General features: G+C 40.4%; 2 protein-coding genes and 1 long non-coding RNA gene across 6 annotated transcripts; 2 read left to right on the top strand and 1 right to left on the bottom strand.

Moving 5' to 3' along the window:
- Positions 1-39: 39 nt before the first annotated feature.
- Positions 40-3,963, top strand: LOC146663702 (uncharacterized). 2 transcript variants are annotated; one of them, XR_014913058.1, is made up of 5 exons: positions 40-161; positions 1,102-1,204; positions 1,531-1,616; positions 2,067-2,106; positions 3,030-3,963. It is a non-coding gene; the product is annotated as an uncharacterized LOC146663702 (long non-coding RNA). The 2 variants fall into 2 exon arrangements; XR_014913057.1 differs by having other exon boundaries at positions 96-1,204.
- LOC146663701 (CD63 antigen-like) lies at positions 2,145-10,501 on the bottom strand. 2 transcript variants are annotated; one of them, XM_085416561.1, is made up of 9 exons: positions 8,433-8,570; positions 8,201-8,338; positions 6,565-8,002; positions 4,984-5,172; positions 4,791-4,865; positions 4,529-4,633; positions 3,372-3,509; positions 3,204-3,287; positions 2,145-2,712 (listed from the first exon to the last, which is right to left on the bottom strand). In XM_085416561.1, the coding sequence occupies exons 3-9, from the start codon at positions 6,619-6,621 to the stop codon at positions 2,641-2,643; spliced, it is 720 nt and encodes a 239-aa protein (XP_085272687.1). In that variant the 5' UTR covers positions 6,622-8,002; positions 8,201-8,338; positions 8,433-8,570; the 3' UTR covers positions 2,145-2,640. The 2 variants fall into 2 exon arrangements, 1 of the variants encoding a protein (XP_085272687.1); XR_014913056.1 differs by lacking the exons at positions 2,145-2,712; positions 3,204-3,287; positions 3,372-3,509; ... (1 more) ...; positions 4,791-4,865; positions 4,984-5,172 and adding an exon at positions 10,403-10,501 and having other exon boundaries at positions 7,337-8,002; positions 8,433-8,590.
- Positions 10,502-11,086: 585 nt separating this feature from the next.
- Positions 11,087-20,390, top strand: LOC146663700 (myosin light chain kinase, smooth muscle-like). Of its 2 annotated transcripts, none has more exons than XM_085416555.1 (17): positions 11,087-11,440; positions 12,312-12,380; positions 14,344-14,502; positions 14,601-14,735; positions 15,159-15,203; positions 15,294-15,424; positions 15,518-15,674; positions 15,757-16,065; positions 16,188-16,284; positions 16,383-16,586; positions 16,778-16,995; positions 17,663-17,786; positions 18,638-18,790; positions 18,948-19,077; positions 19,199-19,280; positions 19,452-19,592; positions 19,818-20,390. In XM_085416555.1, exons 1-17 carry the CDS (start codon positions 11,290-11,292, stop codon positions 20,021-20,023), a joined length of 2,511 nt encoding a protein of 836 aa, XP_085272681.1. In that variant the 5' UTR covers positions 11,087-11,289; the 3' UTR covers positions 20,024-20,390. The 2 variants fall into 2 exon arrangements, with proteins under 2 accessions (XP_085272681.1, XP_085272680.1); XM_085416554.1 differs by having other exon boundaries at positions 12,234-12,380.
- Positions 20,391-21,264: the final 874 nt, after the last annotated feature.

The raw sequence follows: 21,264 nt of genomic DNA, 5'->3' as shown, positions 1-21,264 counted from the left end.
TGTCGTCAGCCGATGACTGCCATACTTAGCAGTTATTTTTATACTCCCCATGAGCGAACATACCATAATATGGGTAAAAAAACAGGCCAGAGTTTATTTCTAAAAGCTTGTCTTACACTATTAACTGTATCTATTACAGAAAACTATTATATGTATTCAAGGTAATGGATTTTTACTTTTTCCATCCCTAGCCTTTTCTTAGCCTAAAGTGCCATGTCCTCAATCATCTTTGTTCAGCTTACGTTTAAGTTGTAAAAATGCAAATAATTTGACATTTTTCATTACTGTGGCATGGCTTTCTTTATATTATTATATACCAAATTTTGTTTTTGCTATTATTACATTTATAATGTTTAAGTCTTTGAAGTAGGTTGTGGCACTGAATTGCCTGTACCCAAACCTACTCTAAATAGGGCCCCGTTAGTCCTCGAGTCACCTGATATACAGCAGATTTTATTTGTTTGTTTGTTTTGAAATTCAATTAATCTCAATTTTTATGAGTATAGAGCCAAATCACAACAACAGTCACCTTAAGGCGGTTTATAATTTAAGGTGAAGACCCTTAAATAATAAAGAAAAGACCCCAAACAATCAACAAAGGCTATGATGACCCCCTATGAACAATTACTTGGTAACAGTGGGAAGGAAAAACTCAGTTTTAACAAGATCAAGGCTCAGGGAGGGACAGCTATCTGCCTGCTAAATGGTTGAGTGTTTGAGGATGATAGGACAACCATTCGAGCTATTATAGTTTTGTATATTTTTTAATAGATTGTGTTAGTTTTAGTCTTTTTAATTAAAAGTGTATGGATCACACATGCCAGGTACGATTTAGTAAAATCAGTACAGGTATTACAATAAAAACACATAACTTTTTGAAAGCATTTGAATCAAATTCTTGTAGACATCCGCACCTTGGAAATCATCTACCAGACTTGTATTAGCCTTTTTCACCCCATGTTTCAGATGAAAGATGACACAGTACTTTAATTCACAGTGACTGAGAAGCTCCTACAAAGGAACCATGCGAAATCTTCTATTTTCCTGTCCAATGCACCTTCCTCGTGATTCCTGGTTTTTTGTTTGTTTGTTTTTTGTCAGGTCAGGAGAGCAGGAGTTCAAACACCAGAGGGGCGGACATATGGCAGTTATGCCTATAAAGGGATCCACAGCACCAACACTTGTCTTTAGACATCACAAAGAGGTGAAAAAAGACACAAAAACCCCTGAAACTGAGCTGAAAGTGTGTTTCTTTCCTCCAGCTGTTTGTGAGAGTCTTTTCATTTATTTTGTATAGCAGTAGCTTCACAGGGTAAGTGGCACCGCAGTGCTGTCAGGCACAACTGTTAATTATTCCAGATGCAGAGACAGAATTGGTCGAGCTCTTGCATTAAATCACAGTCTGCTCTTTTCTACATGTCCGATTACACATTAAATGGCATGTAATCACAGTTTGGTGTTTGTCTGCTGTGTCGCAAATAGTTTTTCAGGTTGGCTACCAAACTAATCTGCCCTCTCTGCTCATTAAAGGGCCAATTCACCCAAAAACAAAACAAGCAAATAAAGACTGTCCATCCATAGAACTGGATCCAAAGTTTGGAAACGCTGATTCAGCTGTGAGTCATGGCCCTGGGTCAGTCGACCTTGTGTTTTGAATTCATGGTCTCTCATTTATTATTTATTATGCGATCCCAACATTGCGTAATATTTATATTATTTCTGGTAGTAATCCTCGTAGTGTGTTTAGTCTTGTTCTCTATTCTAAATTCCTTTAGAGTTTATGTGTCTCTTATTTTTTTCTTCCTCCTGTGTCAAGTTTCTTGTGAAGTTCATTTATATGTCTGTGTCCACCCTGTGTAATTATCACTTCCTATTTTACTTACTTACTAGGTGTGTTCTGTTTGCTTTTCTTTTAATTTTACATCCTTGTCTTGTCGACTGTGATTCGGTTCACCGTGTTTTGTTCTCACCAACTGTCTCCACTGACCCGAATCACTATCCTGTGTATATACTGTCTCAGTCTCCCTTTGTCAGAGTGTCAGTCATCTTCCTCTCTTGTCTCCCAGCTCCTGTATGCCCTAGCTCTAATTCCCAGTTTAGATTCCGGTAAGTTGAAGCTTTCAGTTTTCCTTTTGTATTTTATGCTTCATTTTGTATTTTGGTTCTTAGCCTGAATAAATGTTTCACTATTAGCTCACCACCATCTGCCTCTATGTTTTCTCCTCACAAACGTCGCAATTTATGACAAACTAGCGCACTTAATTCTCGTTTTTTTTAAAGACATTAGACATATAGCCTGTAAAATCATTCAACCCTGGAAAAGAACAGTCAAAAATATAACTAAAAGCCTAAAATGAAAGAATTCATGCCCATGATGACTGTATGTAACCTTCTAATCACAACACACGTTTTTAATTGTTAAAAGCTAATTAAACAACACCACAAAACCCCAATGCGATCACATGTTTAATAATTATGTGCATAGCAAGCATGAATGTTAATTTAAAATAGATTTTTTCACCACTATAGCAGGTCAATTTCTCTCTGTTAGATACTAGCTGCAATTATAGCAAGTATGTAGATACGATTTTTTTCTAGACACAGTCGAGCATCCAGAGATAATAGAGCAGTGATGATGCATTAGCTGATGTTTTCGTAGTTCTTTCGCTTAATGTCCAGACACAAGCACACCCCGACTAATACTCCAAAAACCTGCAACAGGGAAAAGGTCAGAAGTTACTGGCAGCAAATGAACTCAATGGCACACCCAAAAGGTTATTTTCTTGTTCTGGAAAAAAGTAATTTTTTCTTCATTTCATCACCTGGGGCAGTCAGGATGAGACAGGCTTTATTATCATTCAAGTTATCCTCTGCTATTTAAATATTCTTTACAATGTCTGCTACTGCTGGAAACTAAATTACTAAATTAATCCAGTATACATGTTTTTATTTTTATGTAGAGACATTTGGGGTATCTTTAGATGTTTGACATTTCTGATTTTTCTTTGTCTTTTTTCCACCTAAAACAGATTAAAATTAACCTTTTGGGCTCACACTGGCTCCTGCACAGTTAATCAGTAGGTAAGTGTACTGGATTGGCATTTAAAATGATCATTTCTTACAGTAATATGACATTTACTCTTGCAATGTGAGCATTTTGCTTCACAGTTAAATGTGAGCAAGGGGAAATTGCAGAAGCTTACCTCCGTGACTCCAAGAGCAATGCAGACAGCGCCGACCCACACCAGATTTTTCAACAGGAAGACACTGATTGCCCAGAGGCAGCCCTGAGGAGGATCGCACGGTCATAAAATACAGTATTTGTTTGCAGAAAATAGATGAAAATTGCTTGAAATGATTTCCTGTCAGACCTTTTTATGTGCCTTCTCCTTGTCCTGTCCACAGCCCTCACTCTTCACCACGCAGCAGGAATCTGGCACGGCGTCGTGCTTTTCCCAGCCCGCGCTCTGGGACCAGTCGGCATAGCTGTCCGCACCACAACACTTGAACTGTAATGATAACGACACTGTGATAGTGAAGCACCAAAGCTGTATTAATCACTGGTTGTGACTATTTGTGGTTCACGATAAATATTCTTCAAGTGTTGCTTTGTAGAAAGTCAGTTTGTCTACTTAACTACTAATTTTCACACAGATGCTGAAGGCGTGTTATTTACACTTACTAGCCACTTTATTAGGTACACCTTGCTAGCATTAGGTTGGGCCTCCTTTTACCTTCAGAGTTGCCTTAATTCTTCATGGTACAGATTCATGCTGAGATGTAAGCCTTCAAACTTAAACTCCCTAAGTAATTCCAGCATTTTTCTCATTGCTGGTCTTTGTTAATTACCCTCTCACTCTTTTGTCTTCACACTCTTATATTAAAGTTAGTCATCTTAATTTGACTGTAAACAAGAGCACTCAGATAGAGCAACTCCCCCCGAGTAGCAGGGGCAATACTAAACCTTTGATGTTTTATGTTTTTATTACAACATGCTGATGTCAGCCTGCTTTTATAACGACCATATAATATCCATAAAAGATTTGTGAGTAATATAAAATTTTTACTGATTTTCACATTTGGCGTGACCTCGGCCTTGACCTTTATCTATTTTTCACCTAAATTAAATCAGCTTTTGCTGTTAATGGCATCCAGCAATGCACAAAATATGAGCATGCCGTGTTGAAAACTGTGGACATTAGAAGGTGGGTACACTGTGGGTCACAATGACATGGAGATGTTCAGCAATGATACTCATTTGGTACTAAGAGGGTGAAGAAAGTATCTTCTGCTGCATTAAACCACCAATAGCTTGAATCATTGATACAATGCAGGATGGAGCCACGCTTTCATGTTTACACCAGATTCTGACCTTACCATCTGAATGTTGCAGCAGAAATTTAAAGCAGGCATCATTTTCCCATCAAGAGAGGAAATGAAGAGTCCCTATAAGGGGTTTTTGCACTTCCTCCAATCCATCAGGTGTTTCTCAAAAATACAGAACATTACAGTAGGCTCTGCGTGTCACCTTTTCCTGAATTTTGTCAATTGCATGTCTCCTCTCAGGGCTGTAGTCGTTAATCACTTCCTGTGCTTTGGCGTTGACACCATTAGCCATCTGCAGAAGGGCGGCCTACAGAGAAAATCAGATAAAATAACCAGAACAGACACTGGAACTTAGATATATTTTAAGTAATGCTACTGATATTATGACTGGAGAACCGCTGCTAATGGCAAAATTTGACCTTGATCTCAAGTAGTTCCTTTCTGGTGCGATTTTAATGTCTTACCCTACTGCGAAATATGTAAAAGGCGGCTCCTGTGAGGACCTCCAAGAGGATGATCACTATCAGGATGCAGATGAACTATAGATAAAGAAAGTGAACGCTGTTAGAGATCTCCAGAACATCTCCAGTGCTCATTAAAAAAAGCTTTTGGAAAGAATCGCCACTTAATCACATTTAATTTCATTACAGTACTTACACAAGCAACCATAGATGAACTATTAAAGAATGCACCAATGTGGCCCAAGAGGGATACGAAGGCTATGATGACCCCCACTGCAATGAGGACTATAGCAATTTTAGACAAGTTGCTCCCTGTGAAGGTGCCGATATCTGAATACGTCGAGTACTGCAGCACTCCTATAGTGATGAGGGCAACCCCAGACAGCTGAAAAAAAGAAGTTTAACAGCAGGACAGCAATGTAGTGCTTTACATGGAAACACTAAATTAAAAGAGGGTGGTTTTGTTCATTCCTGTCAATACGACTTCATTTCAATATAAACTTACTGTCCCTATGTTAAAAAGTAAAAGCAATTTTGAGACTCCAGCAAATGAAGCAAACTTGGAACAGTGGTGAACTTTCCCAGGAGTGGCCGTCCTACCAAGATTATTCCAAGAGTTCATCGACGACTCATCCAGGAGGTCACAAAAGACCCCAGAACAACATTTAAAGACCTGTAGGCTTCACTTATATTAGCTGAGCTCAAGGTTCACGATTCAATAATAACAAAGAGACTGGGTAAAAATGGCATTCATGGAAGAAAACCACAGCTGACCACAGAGAACAGAAGAAGCACAAAGGCTCGTCTAACATTTGGCAGAAAATCTGGGTAAATATTCGGTGGATGGAAAAGACATAAGCTAAACTTTCTGGAAGGTTTGAGTCCCATTACATCTGACATAAAAATAACACAACATTTTATTTTAAAAAAAAAACATCACACAAGCAGTCAAACATGGTGGTGGTCTGTGATGGTCTGGGACTTTGTTGCTACTTCAGGACCTGGATGAGAAAATCCTGAAGGAGAATTTCTGGCCATCAGTTTGTGCCCTGAAGCTCAAGAGTACTTGTGTTAGTATATGTTATTTTGTCCTTTATAATCATACGACCGTTGCCTGTTATTGGATTTTTGCCCTTTGACAGCTTTGTAATTGGATTGTGTGCTCTCACTGACTGCCTACCAGTGTGTGACATCCTCATCTTCAGCGTAACACGGCGTTATTTGCATTTCATAAAATTTGAATGTGTGTATTGCTGCCACAAAAAGTTATCAACCTTAATAATAGATCTCAAAAGTATGACATTTTTCTTGAAATATTTTTAAAATAGATATATTTCATAAAGGTTACTCTGTGTGGGTTACACGTCATGCACCAGTTAGTATTTAGGGCATAAAATTTCTGAAGCGTGCACAGGACACCGTGCAGGTTTATCTGGCGATGATACTGATTAGCTTCTAAATTTGTTAAAGTTCCCTTTGCTCAGCTCAGCTGCTACAACCCCACAAAACGGCTTAATATGAGTGTGTTTTGGAAATTTGGAAGGGCAAATCAAGTCTCTTGTTGCATGTGTATCTTCCCTTGGATAATCCGGCGTGCAGTCAAAGTTTCCTGGACTTCTAAAAAGATATGAGTGATTCAATTTTGGCTTTATTCTTTCGTTACCTCTACTACTCCTGCTCTTTATTGATTCTAATCTTTCCATGATATCACCAATCAGTGCTGTCAATCATCACTTCTCATCAAAATTAGATAGAATAGAATTGCTCTATTACTCACCAAGAAGAGCGTGTTGAAGAAAATGAAACAACACTTGATGCCGAAGACACTGCACATTTTGAGGTGGTCTGAGCAAATAATAAATAAGTGAATCCAGAAGGTTGCAGACTTCCCTCAATCCAAATACGGGTCAAGTCAGGGTGAATAGAGTGCAATTCAGTGGCGAGTGTGTCATATGACCCTATGGAAATGAACCGGCAGCCCGATAGCTTTCAAGTTGATGTAGGTATCTTTTGAATGCATCAAGCCCGTCTTTGCATAGAGGCGTCACACATCAGTGAATACAAACTGCGCCGTAATATACGGTTATTTAAATACTGGGAATTTCACTCGACAAACATCTATAAATCTAAAAGGTCGCCCCCAAATATGAAGATGTTTTGTCTTTTTAAACATTTATGTGGCAGATGTTTGCAGATGTTCTGCCTCTCTTTGTAGGTGTTTTGGGACCTTCAGGTGAAGTGCAGGATCGTCTGTAACCAGTCTTCAGAGCTCTTTGATCTCTGTAGATTATTTAGATTTTATTGTGACTATTTTGTCTCATTTTGATCATTTTCTGTATGCGGTGTGTTTTGTAGTTCACAATCATAATCCATACATATCCCCTGCAGTGTAGACACTGTTGTGTGAATATTATTGAAGCAGATCAATTTTCATGACTAGTATGTTTAAAATAACATGCCATAACACTAAACACTAAACAAAAAGGTGCAATTTAAGTGTTTGTTTCTGTATTCTTATTAAAATCCCAATTAAAAGAAACAAACTTTTACCACAACAATTTTTCTAAATGCTGGAATATTTTTATTCAGTATTATTCTTTTAATTTTGTTAAAGTCCAGATACAGATAAATAAAATCTGCATTTTTGTCTCAAGAAATATATATAAGCAACTGTGATTATCTGATCTTGCTTCTTCAGGGCTCCTTCCTTCTGTTTGCGGACCAAGCTCTTTCTCACAGCTTCCCCACCAACACGTGGATCACAGGCCGCCTGGCTCGATTCACAGTGACCTCGAAATGAGAGGCAGAGATGCTTGTTGCACACTGCCAGAGTTCTCTTTGTTTCTCACATCTTTTTGTATTATTTTCCTTCTTCCTTCCTCTTTCGTTCTTCTTTGATGTTTGCTCTTTTCCCTCTCCTGCTTTCTCAGAGCTCAGGTCAGACTGCCTCGACCTGCGAAGAACAATGCTGCATCATATTTTTCTGTTTTTCCCTTTAACCACCGGATTGCAGGCTCTTTGAACGTCTGTCTAAAGGTTTCCTTCAAGAAGCAGTAATCATTAGAGAACTAACAGAGGGTTGGCTGTCAGTCAGGAGGCAGGTTTATCTGTTGCATCACAAGTCATTTGTGTTCACTCATGCCTGTGGTTTTGTCTGCCTTCTTCTCATCACCGAGTCTCTGTCCGTGGAGCCTTATCTGCTTGTTCTTATTTGCCTGCAGGATAAAGAAGAATATTTGAGATTACTTGAGTGAAGTCTGCTTCAGTGCTGATAGTTTAGCAAAGCAGTCAATTTTCATGACTTGAAAAAGTTAAACCCAGGACTTGGATGAACTTAAATATTCTCACAGATGGATCTTAAACACCAGCGAATTTAGTTTTTCAGCAAAGTAAACAATGGCAGATTTTATCACCTCTGCAGTGCGAGGCATATAGCCACAGGGGGGCTCCATTTCCAACCATTTAACTGTAATAACACTGACATTCACTAATATTTGGACTTCCATTGCTTCGATGTCACAGAGTGATGGAGAGATGGAGTCTGCATGTCTCTGAAGGAGTTTGTGGGAACAGGACACAAAATGATTACAACATAGTCTGCATGTCTTTGAAGCACGTCATGAGAACAGGAAGAAAAATCATTACCATAAATGGAGTAGTCAGTCAGGGACGGAGAACATCGTCCTTCCTTCTCTTTGCTTTTCCTGTTTTGAATTCCAGGGCACTTTGTCAAAAGCTTATGTGACTTCCGCTTGATAAGAATCATTAGTCAGGAACGAGCTTGGACTCTAAGGCTGTGCTGTCTTGGATATTAATGAATATTAATGAAAAATTAATGAATATATATAAGTTGTTGGACAAAGACACACTTTCTTTTAGTTTTGCCTCTGTGTGGATAATAAAAGCTACACAAGACTTTTTCAAGATGAAGGACAATGTTGCAGCCCTATGAGTTGCTCAAGGCAACAACGTTCTTCAATGCCCAAGTCAGTCACCTGATCTCAACCCAGCAGAGCATGTGTTTCAGTTATTAAACACACAACTGAATGCATGAAGACTCACAACCAAGCAGCAGCTGAAGGTGGCTGCAGTAAAGGCCTAACTGAGCATCTCAAGGGAAATTCATGACATTCTAGACCACAGGTGTCGAACTCCAGGCCTCGAGGGCTGGTGTCCTGCAGATTTTAGATGTGTCCTTGATCCACCACAGCTGATTTAAATGGCTAAATTACCTCCTCAATAAGTCTTGAAGTTCTTCAGAGGCCTGGTAATGAACTGATCACTTGATTCAGGTGTGTTGACCTAGGGTGATATCTAAAACCTGCAGGACACCGACCCTCGAGGCCTGGAGTTCGACACCCCTGTTCTAGACAGTCATAGACTGCCTAAAGTCTAGTATTTAAGTTTTTTTTTTTAGATCCGTAATATATTGATTTTGGGAGGGTTACATAAATCTGAAGTCTGCACTTCAGTTGCACATTGACTGCTTGAGTTAAAATCCACTGAGGTTAAATCACAAAATTGTGTCTTTTGTCCTGCAAATTATCAAGCTAACTGTATTTTGTACATTAATGATGTTATCCTATAGTAGATGGATTCATAAAGCGCATGTGCTGATTGCATTAAACAGTTTCTTTTCGATCACATATGGTTTATTTCTAAATAATATGAGATTCGATTAAGAAACACAGAAACTTCTCTTCGTGCATGGTGTATTTTCTGTTTTTATCTTTAGATTTTAGAGAAAAGCACAGCATCTACATACATTTTAAGATATTGTAAGAATTGTAAAACTGATGCATTGCATTCCAGTACCTGCCCTTTGTCACCATCAGTACCCTGTTAATCATTCATGGGTCTGCTCCATCAATCTGTATGCTTTGAGCAGTGGAGATTTGTCCGCAGTCTGATGTAAACTGTGCGCCTCAGCCATATGGGAACACTTACAAATACCAGCCCATGTAATCGTTTCCTTACATTCTTGCACGGAGGAAGAAAAACACATTATAGGGGTTTGTTTGATGCATGTCGATAGGCTGTTGCTCAACCTGTTGTTGGTGTTGAATGCAAGGCAGAAGAAGAATTTGATTTGCTTGTTCTGATAATCATTCAGCCACAATTAGGTCAGCATCAACCGGTTTACATAACCGGTTTTATGTGAGCACATAACAGCTCTTGATGATGTACAGTAGAGGTCAGGTCCCTATAGCGCTATAAAATCTGCAGCAGTAGCAGCGCTGCACATGCACAATTATGTATCAGTATTTGGGTCGTCTAGATGGGTTCATAAGGTTTTTGCACTTACATAAGAATATTACTTTTTTATGGAAATTGTATTAACATCTACTATATTATGAATCATTTTTGGTCTCAGAATTTTAAATTAAACACAAGTATAGGTTAGTACCCTCAATAATAAGATACACTTTCAGAGTAGTATCAGAAAGAAAAGAAAGCCCTGAAGGCATTTAAACGAGCTTCACATGGCCGTAAGGTAGACCAGAGAAAACCAGTCTATAGCTGGCAACTGTTCAACAATAGAGAAATGAAAGCACACCTTGGAGACACACCCAACCAGCAGCTTTCCCATATAGAATTAAAGGTGTCTCATTTACCAGTGGTGCTCAGTTTGGTCACATGGTCTCTACTTTCTGTAAAAGAAAGTCAACCCCACAAACCCACAGTTACAGAGATTCACTTCAGTGACATGTTTCAATGTTGTGTGCTGCTCACCTGAGTGAATGCACAGTAGAAAAAGCTGTCCTACTGGCTCTTCTTGATTCCTGCGGGGGCTCTGGCGGTGTGGCTCCGCGGGGAAATATAAGAGAGTAAAATGGCTCAAGGAAGTTGATTGTGGGAACTATACTCATGGTTTGAGAAGAAATACTATTTATATTCATGCAGGTAAGTGTTTTTTTACTCTCCTTTGGTTTGTGTTGCTTTTAATCCTCACCTTATTGCGTTCTTTTTCTCTTCAGCTTGAGTGTTTTCTTCCTCCCACACATTTCCTAACCTCTCTTAGGCTACGTTCACACTGCAGGCGAAAGCGCATCAAATCCGATTTTTTTGACCCTATGCGACCCATATCCGATCATGCTATGACAGTGTGAACGGCGCAAATCCGATATTTTCAAATCCGATCTGGGTCACTCAGTGCCTCCTTTGTTTTCTGTCACATGTGTTTCTGTCTTTCCTTCTGTTCTCGGAGCAGAGGGTCAGTGGGGGCTGGACATGTGTGCTTCTAATTATCCGTCTGATAAAACTGACCTTTTTCCTGTGAACTTTGGGGCAAAGGGGGAGGCAGTGATTTCAGAGGAAAGCAGTGGCTCCTCCTGTTTGCATCTCAAAGGACGTGCGAATGCAGACAGGGTGAGCATGCAACACATCAGATTCACACAAGGATTCTAGATGGAGCGAGCCTAAACGCAACTAAGAGAAGAACAGGAGGCCTAGATGAGTGCCTGATCTACAGCTGCTGACTTGCTATCATCTGAAATCAAAGATGGACCAAGATGGGAAGGCACCAAAGACTTTTCTGTCCACCTTACGATTTGCCCTCAAGCCTCAACCGAACCAACAGAAAGAGAATGGACTGGGTAACATTAAGAGGAAGTTGGTGGGAAACAACAAACTGAGATTTTCATCTGCATCAGGTAAGGCCTTGAAAAAGATGTGAAATGTTAACTTTAGTGCATTTGAACTAAAAAATAGAACATGTCTCACCGGGTGCACCCCTTTTGTCTGTGTTTTAACTAAAATAATAATAATAATGGATACTTTATTGATCCCCATGGGGAAATTACTTGTTTTTCTCTGCATTTGCCCCATTCACTCAGTGAAGCAGTGGGCAGCCCACTAAGCAGGCGCCCGGGGAGCAGTGTGTAGGGACGGTACCTTGCTCAGGGGTACCTCAGGGTAGCCGTTAAGTGGATTCGAACCGCCGACCTTCTGATCATGGGGCGACCACTTTACCTACTGAGCTATCCCTGCCCTGCCCTAAAACCGTCACAGAGCGCTGCAAAGGACAAGAAGAAGCTCTACTTTGTAAACTATATAGACAGCCCGCCACCCCCTCCCCTCATCCCCCTAATGTACACAGTCTGATGGCAGTCCTCCATCCACTGGCAGCCACCCATTTCCCACTCTGCTGGACATTCCAACACCAAAATAAACAACTGCAAACACACATTTAAAAAAAAAACACGACATCAAATTCCCCACCGCTCACAGCTGTAACTTGTGTTTATTACTCAAACAGCAGATGAACTGAGACTCAGTGGAAGATAGTGATCTTCAAATACATTTTTGGCAACACACACACACACACACACAAAACATGAGGCAGTGATTTAGGGTTTGATAAGATGCTCTGTTCTGATTGGGTCAGTGACAAGCAAAAATATGTGAAAACTAAACCCTTTGTCTTTCACCTTTTTCTTTGTAAAGATGCCAAACAGGCACAAGTTCAGAGTTTGGAAGCACCTCGCTTTGAAGAGCCACTCAGAGACTGTACTGTCTGTGCAGGAAGTGATGCTGCCTTTAAAGGTGTTATCACAGGGAGCCAACCGATGAGCATTTCCTGGCTATACAATGGTAAGTGACTGATTACATGTAGGAGATGTTGTACTTTATTCAAGTCCAGGTTATTGTAACTTTTACAGTAATCTACTATATAAATTACAGTTATTTACTGTAATCTGGAATGCAGGAATTTATTGTATTCTTATACAACTTTGGTACAAACATTGGAAACGCACAAAATACAGCATGATCAGCCTTTTGAATTGATTGCTGATTGATAATTATTGACAGAAATCCTTTATATACTGCTGTTCTGTGGAAAGTATTGAGCCACCCCTCGAAATAGGTGCAGTGATTTAGTGAAACATGCAAACATACAGTATACAGTATGTAAGGGGAAAGTTTTCACTTTTATTCTTTAACACAGCATTCTTGTTATAGCTTTAAGCAGTCTTCAGGAATAGTTCTCTGGGCTTCCTGAAGGACTTCTTTGGATGTTGGCTGCCTTTTGTTCTGTTCTCTGTTAAGATGATGCCACACTGCTACAATAATGTTGAGGTCCAGGCTCTGGGGAGACTGATAGACTGATGATCTATGATGAATAGTGTTCCATTGTGTGTTTTCTATTCAGATATGCTTTCACACAGCAAACCTTGGGGCCCTGTGTGGGCCATCATGGGCATGTTTGCTTGGCAGTGTGTTTGGGATCGTTGTCACGCCAAAAAATGAAGTTGTCACCAATCAGGTGCTTTCTAGACGATATTGCATGATGGATCAAAATCTGATGGTACATTTCTGCATACATTATTCCATCAATTATGACAGGATTTTCACCACTGCTGGCTGAAATGCAGCTTAAAACCACAGCAGAGCCTCAACCATGCTGTAGACACTCACAGTTGTATCTCTCTTCTTATCTCCATACATACTGACCATGCTTTGAACCAAACATTTCAAATTTGGATTCATCACTAGATAAGATTTCTTGATTTTGTGTCCATTTCTTGTGTAATTTGTGTAACTTCACAATTTGGCTTCTTGACAGCCACACTTCCACTGAGACCATGTCTGATGAGACATTAGTGAACACTAGGTGGATCATTTGAAAGGCGAGATGCCCTCTTCGGTCCTGTGCCGGGGCTTTGCTGGATTTTTTCCCCCCGAGAACTTGATTTGTAACATCCTTTTCATATGAGATGGATAGTTGTGTAGAATTGCCATTTCTTCTTTTCTATTCTTTTGAAAATGGTCAGGTGCAAGGACTTGACTGACTCAGTTGTGCAATGAGTCTCATGTCAGAAAAGCAAGTAAAAGATTTGAAAGACCTTCAGGAAGCCTGGAGAACTATTGCACAAGATCACTCTAGAAAACAATTTCAAAAAAACCCAGCTTCTTGGAAGCAAAATATAAAGAAACGAGGGGTGGCTTGACACTTTTTCGCAGTACTGTATGACTCATGTAACAGCCGTGCATTTCACTAGAGTGGTTTGTCTAGAATTTCTGGTAAATCCCCCCAAAATCTAAGAAAACACCAGCAGACATAAAAAGTGAAAGTGATTTAGGCCCTGAAGAAGAGTCTACAGACTGGCTAGAAATATTAAGAAAGGAAAATACAACACTTATTTCAAATATCACCCAAAACAGAGAGGGATGGTCAGATAGAAGAACGACAGAGTTAGACAGTGGTACATAAACATGTGGGGAGTGAATTGTGTGGAGAAGAAAACCATCTCTTGGCATAAGTAAAGGGTAATTTGGAGTCACCTGATCCAGCTCTAACTGTAAGTTTTATCAACACGGAAAGTTTTGTGTCTAATCTTAAAAGTAGAGTGGGAGTTTGTCTCCTAAATGTGTCTCTGGCTCCCATTCTACTTTTGGAAACTCTAAGACCCACATGGAAGCCAGTAGTCTGAAAGCAGAGAGGTCTGTTTGAGATAACATGATACTATGAGGTCTGTTAACTAAAGCAATTATATAATAATTAGTTCAAGCATTTCAGTACAACTGTAATAAAACCATACTTGTTCATGTTTAGGTGAGAAACTGCGTTCGAGTAACATTTCGAGTAACTTCGAAAACGGTGCTGCATGTCTGAGCCTGACCCGGTGCTCACCTAAAAATGCCGGGAGGTACACCTGCATAGCTGAGAATCCTGCAGGACAACAGTCGAGCGCTGCTCTGTTACATGTCAAAGGTAACATCAAGTCCAGAAAAGCCACTAATAATCAGCACAGCAGCATAGAAATGATCTGTTTACAGTGAGCCTGATTCACTCTGTTAACAATGAAACAGCAACAAAGGAAATTCCCGGAACAATCAACCGTGAGCTGCGCAGTGAGGTCACATTCAAGGCTGTGTCACATGAAAACGCTGAATTGTTCCCAGTTTCGGCAGGGGCAAGGCAAAGCAGAGAAGAAAGGGACAATGGTAGGCTCAATGATGACCACTTGTTTAACTTCCTTAAAATCTTTTTAATGTTACACACGCATTAAAATCCCCAATTGTTCTGCTTTTATTCCTGCCATGAATGCTATTAATCCTGTGAAAATAATGCAAATTTATAGCAAATATGCTCATGATAATAGAGGGCAGGGAAGAGGAAACATGCATGCCGACAAAACAAACAAAATGTTGTGTGTTTGGTTTTTAAATTTCAGTTTTAAGCAGGCTGTAAGTAAGAACTGTTGCAGTCTATCCCATTTCTGGCATGTGCTTATTTACAACTATACAAAAAATCTTGTTTGCCAGTTCAACCAAACTTGACTGCTTCACTGCCATTGGTTAGTTCCTTTTTAAATTCTCACATAATAGCACACCTGTGAATCCAATCTACTTCCTCAATCTCCACAGATTTTAGAGAAATCAGTCTTCAAAACCAGGTACCAACCAGTAAAGGTAGGAACCACATTATGTATTGAACAGCACTTAGCTCAGGCTTTATTATTATTTTTTTCTTGGACACAAACTAGCTCTGCTTTTCTTCAGGACCTCCTGTGGAGTTTGTAGACCCACCAGAGCAGGTGGAGGTTCGAGTAGCTGAGCAGGCCCTACTGCGCTGTGAGTTCAAGTCCAGCTCTCTCCCTGTAGCTTCCTGCTGGATTTACAACAGGGATAAGGTAAGAATGTTAGACTGGTTGGGCTTTTTTTAACATTTTATCCATAATTTTACCTTTGTCTTAACTTACACTTCTGGCCGTCTCTGACTCCAGGCTATATTCGGAGGACAGCGGATGTCAATCAGGACCACGCCAAATCATAGCAGTGTGCAGATCTTTCATGCTGATCCAAAGGACGCAGGCTCCTACACAGTCATTGTACGCAACAGAGCAGGTTCTGCTCAGCACACCATCTCCCTCAGTGTTGTAGGTGAGATAAATTCCTGACACGAATGCCCACAGAGAGACTTTGGATATTAGCAATTTCTCGAAAATGTTACATTTCTCCTCAGACCGACCCAATCCGCCAGCATCCCAGCCTGTTGTTTCCCAGCTATCCACTCAGTCCCTGGTTCTGTCCTGGTCTGGCCCCAACTACGACGGCGGCACGACAATTTTGGGGTACATCTTGGAGGTCTGTAAGGAGAGCTCGGACAAATCTGAGAGCTGGACTGAATTAAGTCGTTGTAAGAACACATCCTACCACGTCCAGTCAGGACTGGAGCCTCTGGGACGTTACCGCTTCCGAATCAGGGCTTATAACTCTGCAGGAATCAGTGAACCGAGTCAGGAGTCTGGTTGTGTCAAGATGGCAACTGCCAGTGAGTACAATATCTGCATGATTTTTAGCAAAATTTGATTTTGTTTTTATTTCCTAAGTAGTATTTTGGTGGTACCGGTTGCGAGATGTCTTTTTTGTCATTTCTTTTATTTGTGTTAAAAGAGCAAAGGAAAGCGGAGCCTGAGTCATACGTCATCGTGACCCCTGACACCCAAAATAAAGTCAGGGACCACTACAATGTGCATGAGAAGCTGGGAGTGTAAGCATCTCTAACTGTGCATCCATATCTAACACTTTCAGTCGTGAGGAATTAGAACCCTCCCTTAATGTTTTTGTTTTAAATGTTCACATTTCCAGAGGAAAATTTGGTGAGGTGTACCGGATAACCCAAAAAGAGACGGGTCAGGAGTGTGCGGGGAAGTTCTACAGAGCTCGGACCATGAAAGAGAGGAAAGCGGCTCGCAAAGAGATTGAACTAATGAACAAGCTTCACCATCCAAAACTCGTGCAGTGTCTGGCTGCATATGATAGTCGTTCAGAGATGGTCATGGTCATGGAGTAGTAAGTCATCTTAGTTTAGTAAAAGCAAACCTCTCTATTGTAGTGGGTACACTCCACTTAAAGATATCATTAGGGGATTTGTGGTGGTAGAAGGTATTTTACGAGAGGTTAAATGCATTACATCTATTAGAAGTTCAAATTTGATGGTCACATACCATTGCATGCCCCTGAATGGTTATTTGCCTGCCTAGCATCGCAGGTGGAGAGCTCTTTGAACGCATCGTGGATGAAAACTTTGAGCACACAGAGCCCACCAGTGCCCGCTACATGCAGCAGATCCTGGAGGGCATGCAGTATGTTCACAAACAGAATATCATTCATCTGGACCTCAAACCAGAGAACATCGTCTGTGTGGATACAACTGGTACCCGCATCAAAATCATCGACTTTGGTCTGGCTACTGAACTGGGTGAGTTTGATACTAGATTTTGAAATGTCCTACTAGGTACAGAAAAGAAAAAAAACTTGCATAACTGGTTGGTATATCATTATCAGTGCACAGTTCAAAAGGGGAAGGCCTTGTTTATACTCTTAAGACACATATTGCACATAGTGCTAAAGACCAGACCAGATGTTTCGATTTGGATGAAAGAATGCCACCGCTAAAGGTTTTTCATCATTCCTGACAGAGTTTTCTACTCATAAATGTATCTTCGTACGCTTTCAACCTCTTGAACTTTTCCATGTTTTAGTTTGAAAACGCAAGAAGAATAACACAGCATGCATGCATGAAGATAACACCAGGGAGTGTCTAAATTCCTAGAGATCTACAATGCATGTCACATCCCTACAGGTCTTTAAATAGATAATTGCCGAGCTGCTACTTTAACTCAGTAAAGGTATCAAGGCATGTGGAGCGAATTCATGCGGGAAATTTCAGCGTTTTTCTCCAGATGCAGCAGCTCCAGAGTGGGTGGTCTGTTTAGAGGTGATTAGAGCCTTCTGTAAATAAGTTAAAAGAAACAAATATCATCTGCAGCTCTGTCGATGTAGCTCAGGAGGTAGAGCAGGTCATCTTCTAATTGTAAGATAAGTTTGAGAGTGACATTCTGAAAAACTCTTGTTGTCTTCTTCAGAGGAGGGTAAGTCGCTGATGGTGATGCATGGCACGCCGGAGTTTGTGGCTCCTGAGGTTATCGGCTATGAGCCTGTGGGCCTGGAAACTGATATGTGGAGCATTGGAGTTATCTGCTTCATCTTGTAAGTAAAACTGCAGTGAACCAGTGTGTCAGTTAAATTTATTTCAAAGGGACAATGTACACATGTTCCTGGCATCCTGGTGCCATTATACATTCTTCTACAATTGAGTCTAGTGGCATCAGTGAGCCATCTACTGTTGCTTCCTTGGTATGAGCCCTAACAAGAATGAATGGAAAAACGATATGAATGTATCTGCCTTGAAGCAGATGAGCTACAGTGGCAGAAAACAACACTGAGTACCATTCCTACCAGCTAAGTGCAAAAAAACTGAGGTACAATTTGCACAGTGTCACCAAAAAATTAGAAAAACATTGCCTGATGCGATCTTATTTTTTACTGCAACATTCATATGATAGTAAACCACATGAAAGTATTGATCCATCCCGTCTTGTATCAATACATCAGGCTGGTGCTGTGATAGTGTGGAGGGCGCCTTCATACCAACTGCACATCACAGTCTACCCATTACTTCAGATGTTCATCCTTCACACTCTGAATAAACCTTAAACTGGTTCCTTGAACAAGACGATGAGCTCATTGTACTCAAACGGCCTCCATAGCCACCAGATCTCAATTCAATAGAGCACCTTGTGTTGAAAGAGTTAAGTTACATCACGGATGTGCAGCCAACAAATCTACAGAAACTCTGTGATGCTGTCATGTCAATATGGACCAAAATCTGAGGAATATTTCCGGGACCTTGGTGAATGTATGCCTCAAAGAATTAGGGAAGCTCTGCAGGCAGAAGGGGTGCAACAATATAATACCATTTTTGGGTAATGGAGCTTCAAATGAGGATGTGTAATTTCTGTGGAAGCTTATTTGCTTTCATAATGTTTATCCTTGTCTAGACTCAGTGGAGAATCACCCTTCCAGGGAAACAGCGATGCTGAGACTCTTGCTCTCGTCACTGCTGCCAGCTACGAGTTTGACCCAGAGAGTTTTGAGGACATCTCTGACCAAGCTAAAGACTTTATCAGTTCCCTGCTGCAAAAGGACCGGAGGTTTGAATGCCTTTGCCTTTCCCCATCAGAAACATCCATTTGTAGTTCAATAAATTAAGTACTACTAAACCGTCTGACCAACTGTGAATATTAATATCACAGACATTTCAGCAACCACATACACTTGCTCCTTTATCTCCATCCACTTCGACTCTAGACGCAGGCTGTCATGTACCGAGGCGCTTGCCCATAGCTGGATGGCCTCTTTCACCCCTCTAAACCGCAGGCCCACCAAGTCCCTCAATAAGGAGAAGATGAGGCATTTTCTGGCCAAGCACAAGTGGAAGGTACCTGTTTTTTGTTTGTTTTTGTATTTTTTTTAAGTACTCCTATCAGTCCTCAATAATCTCAATGCATTTTTTCAAAAGGTTTGGTCAACCAATTCTATTTTTCCTTTTAAACTTCTAGAAAACTGGCAAGGCTGTTTTGGCCCTAAAGCGAATGGCTAACCTCACCAGCAGCCCAGTCTCTGCTGGCAACTCCTCAGAGGGTAAGACGGATAAAGGGACACACATACACACAATAGCCTCCCATGTCCTAGATCTACATGGATGTGACAGATGAGTCGCTGTTTCAGACTGTCACTTCAAGTTTAGCCTCTTATGATCAGTAAAGCCTTGTTTCCATGTTATTCATCGTCATCATCCGCACTCTCATGTAGAGCCAAGCTGGAGCCAAGAGGCAGAGGAGGCCATCCGGTCGCTGGATAACCAGCTCCAGATTGAGCCTCATTTCCAACAGGCCCTGAAGGACGTTACCCTCCCTGTAGGAGCAGCTGCTCAGCTGACATGTGTTATCAATGGTAGAGTAACAGATTAACATATGTACAAAGAACAACGTAGGCCTACAATCAATATATGTAGTCATTTATTTTTAAACATGTACATTTCTCAATTATTAGAAAAATACCTCAGTCATCACAAGTCATTAGCACAAACAATAAATTAATCTGCTCTCTGTATTTGAGGATTTTTTTTGTCTTGTTTTGTATTCTTTTGGTGTAAATTTATATTTTTTCCAATCCTAGGGTATCCGCAGCCAGAGGTGAAATGGCTTCACAATGAGAAGCCGGTGCCTGAATCTCGCAGAGCGACCATAGAGCATCATGGAGAAGGGCTCTGTTCTCTGGTTCTGGCTGATTTGAAGTTTTCTGACTCTGGGGTGTATGTATGCAAGGCCAGAAACAAACTGGGGGAAGCAATGTGCTCTGCCAAACTGAAAGTGCGACCGTAACAACTTTTCTTCATTGCAAAAAGGACCAAGCTGAATTTTTGTCTTGTCGGTATATGAATGGACAGTCACAAACTCCTGATTTCACGTAATTTCAACGCAAATACACGTGTGTTACCTTGTCTGCTGGATAAGGTTAGTACAGATGCCAAAGTAGTTAGTAGTGCACTCAGAAAATCTGTATTTATGTGTTCAGCTACTAATGCACAAGGTGTTGTACTGATAGGTTGTTTATGTCTTTCTCCTGTGACTGTAATCACATTTAAAAAAAAAAAAGTGTACATTTAAACAATATTTAGCTGTGTAAGATGTATTAAACACTGAAGATTTTAAAAAGCTGACTTTCTCAAAAATAAATGTTCTAAAATAACTCATGAAAGTTTTTCACATTCAAAGGATGTATGCATTTATTATCCACCATTAAAGTGTTCGACGTCGATTATGTTACAAACCAATGTTCTGATAGGAAGATGTTGGTCTTGGCTTTCATGTAGCTACTTTTACTCATACCTACCCAAAATATTCTTGCAGACCAACACACCTTCCTCCTGGCACTCCCCAATGGCAGTGGTCTGCCCAAAACGACAATGTGCGCCACAATACCTCCCCTTACATTGGAAGCAAAAGCAACAATCATCAGGTAGTTACTGACCTACAGATGCCAAAACGTGCAACCAACAGTACACCCTGTAGATATCCTTTATCTATGCCAGATCTGCCAGAGGGAATCTGTACAGCATTCGGCAGCTAGCTTAAATGTTGTCTAATTGGTATTGATGCAAGTGTCTGTGTGTGACAAGAGCTTTAAAACCTACACCTTGAAAATTGAGAGATTTGTTATGGGTTGATAACATTTCATTTACTGTTTTATGCAAATTTATATAGCAGTCAAAAAAGTAAAGACATCTAAAACTAAATTAAAATATACATTTTCTCTGACATCACAGAACAAGCCATGTAATACGTAGTGTTCCTAAAACAGCAAAGTATTTGTTATTTAAATGCACATTTACAGCCATTAGTTATTATTAAAATGTCAACTTTGCTGCTTCCTGGAGGCTTAAGGGTGAAAAGAAATGGCTGAAACAAGCTTCTATAACCTTGCTTCCCCCACTGAGACCAAATGTGTAGTCCTATGCATTTCAGATGTCCTCCTTCACCAGTCTGCACAGCAATCCTTCAGGTTTACATCAGAAATGTTTATAGTGCCCATTGTATTTATTTCACTAAATATAATTGCTCTT

The sequence above is a fragment of the Rhamphochromis longiceps genome, linkage group LG8 (assembly GCF_057381845.1).
Source record: "Rhamphochromis longiceps isolate RC_006_pf linkage group LG8, R_longiceps_female_GT1.1, whole genome shotgun sequence".
NCBI lineage: Eukaryota > Metazoa > Chordata > Actinopteri > Cichliformes > Cichlidae > Rhamphochromis > Rhamphochromis longiceps.
Note: the sequence above shows the minus strand (reverse complement) of the source record. Positions and strands in the feature narration are given on the sequence as shown.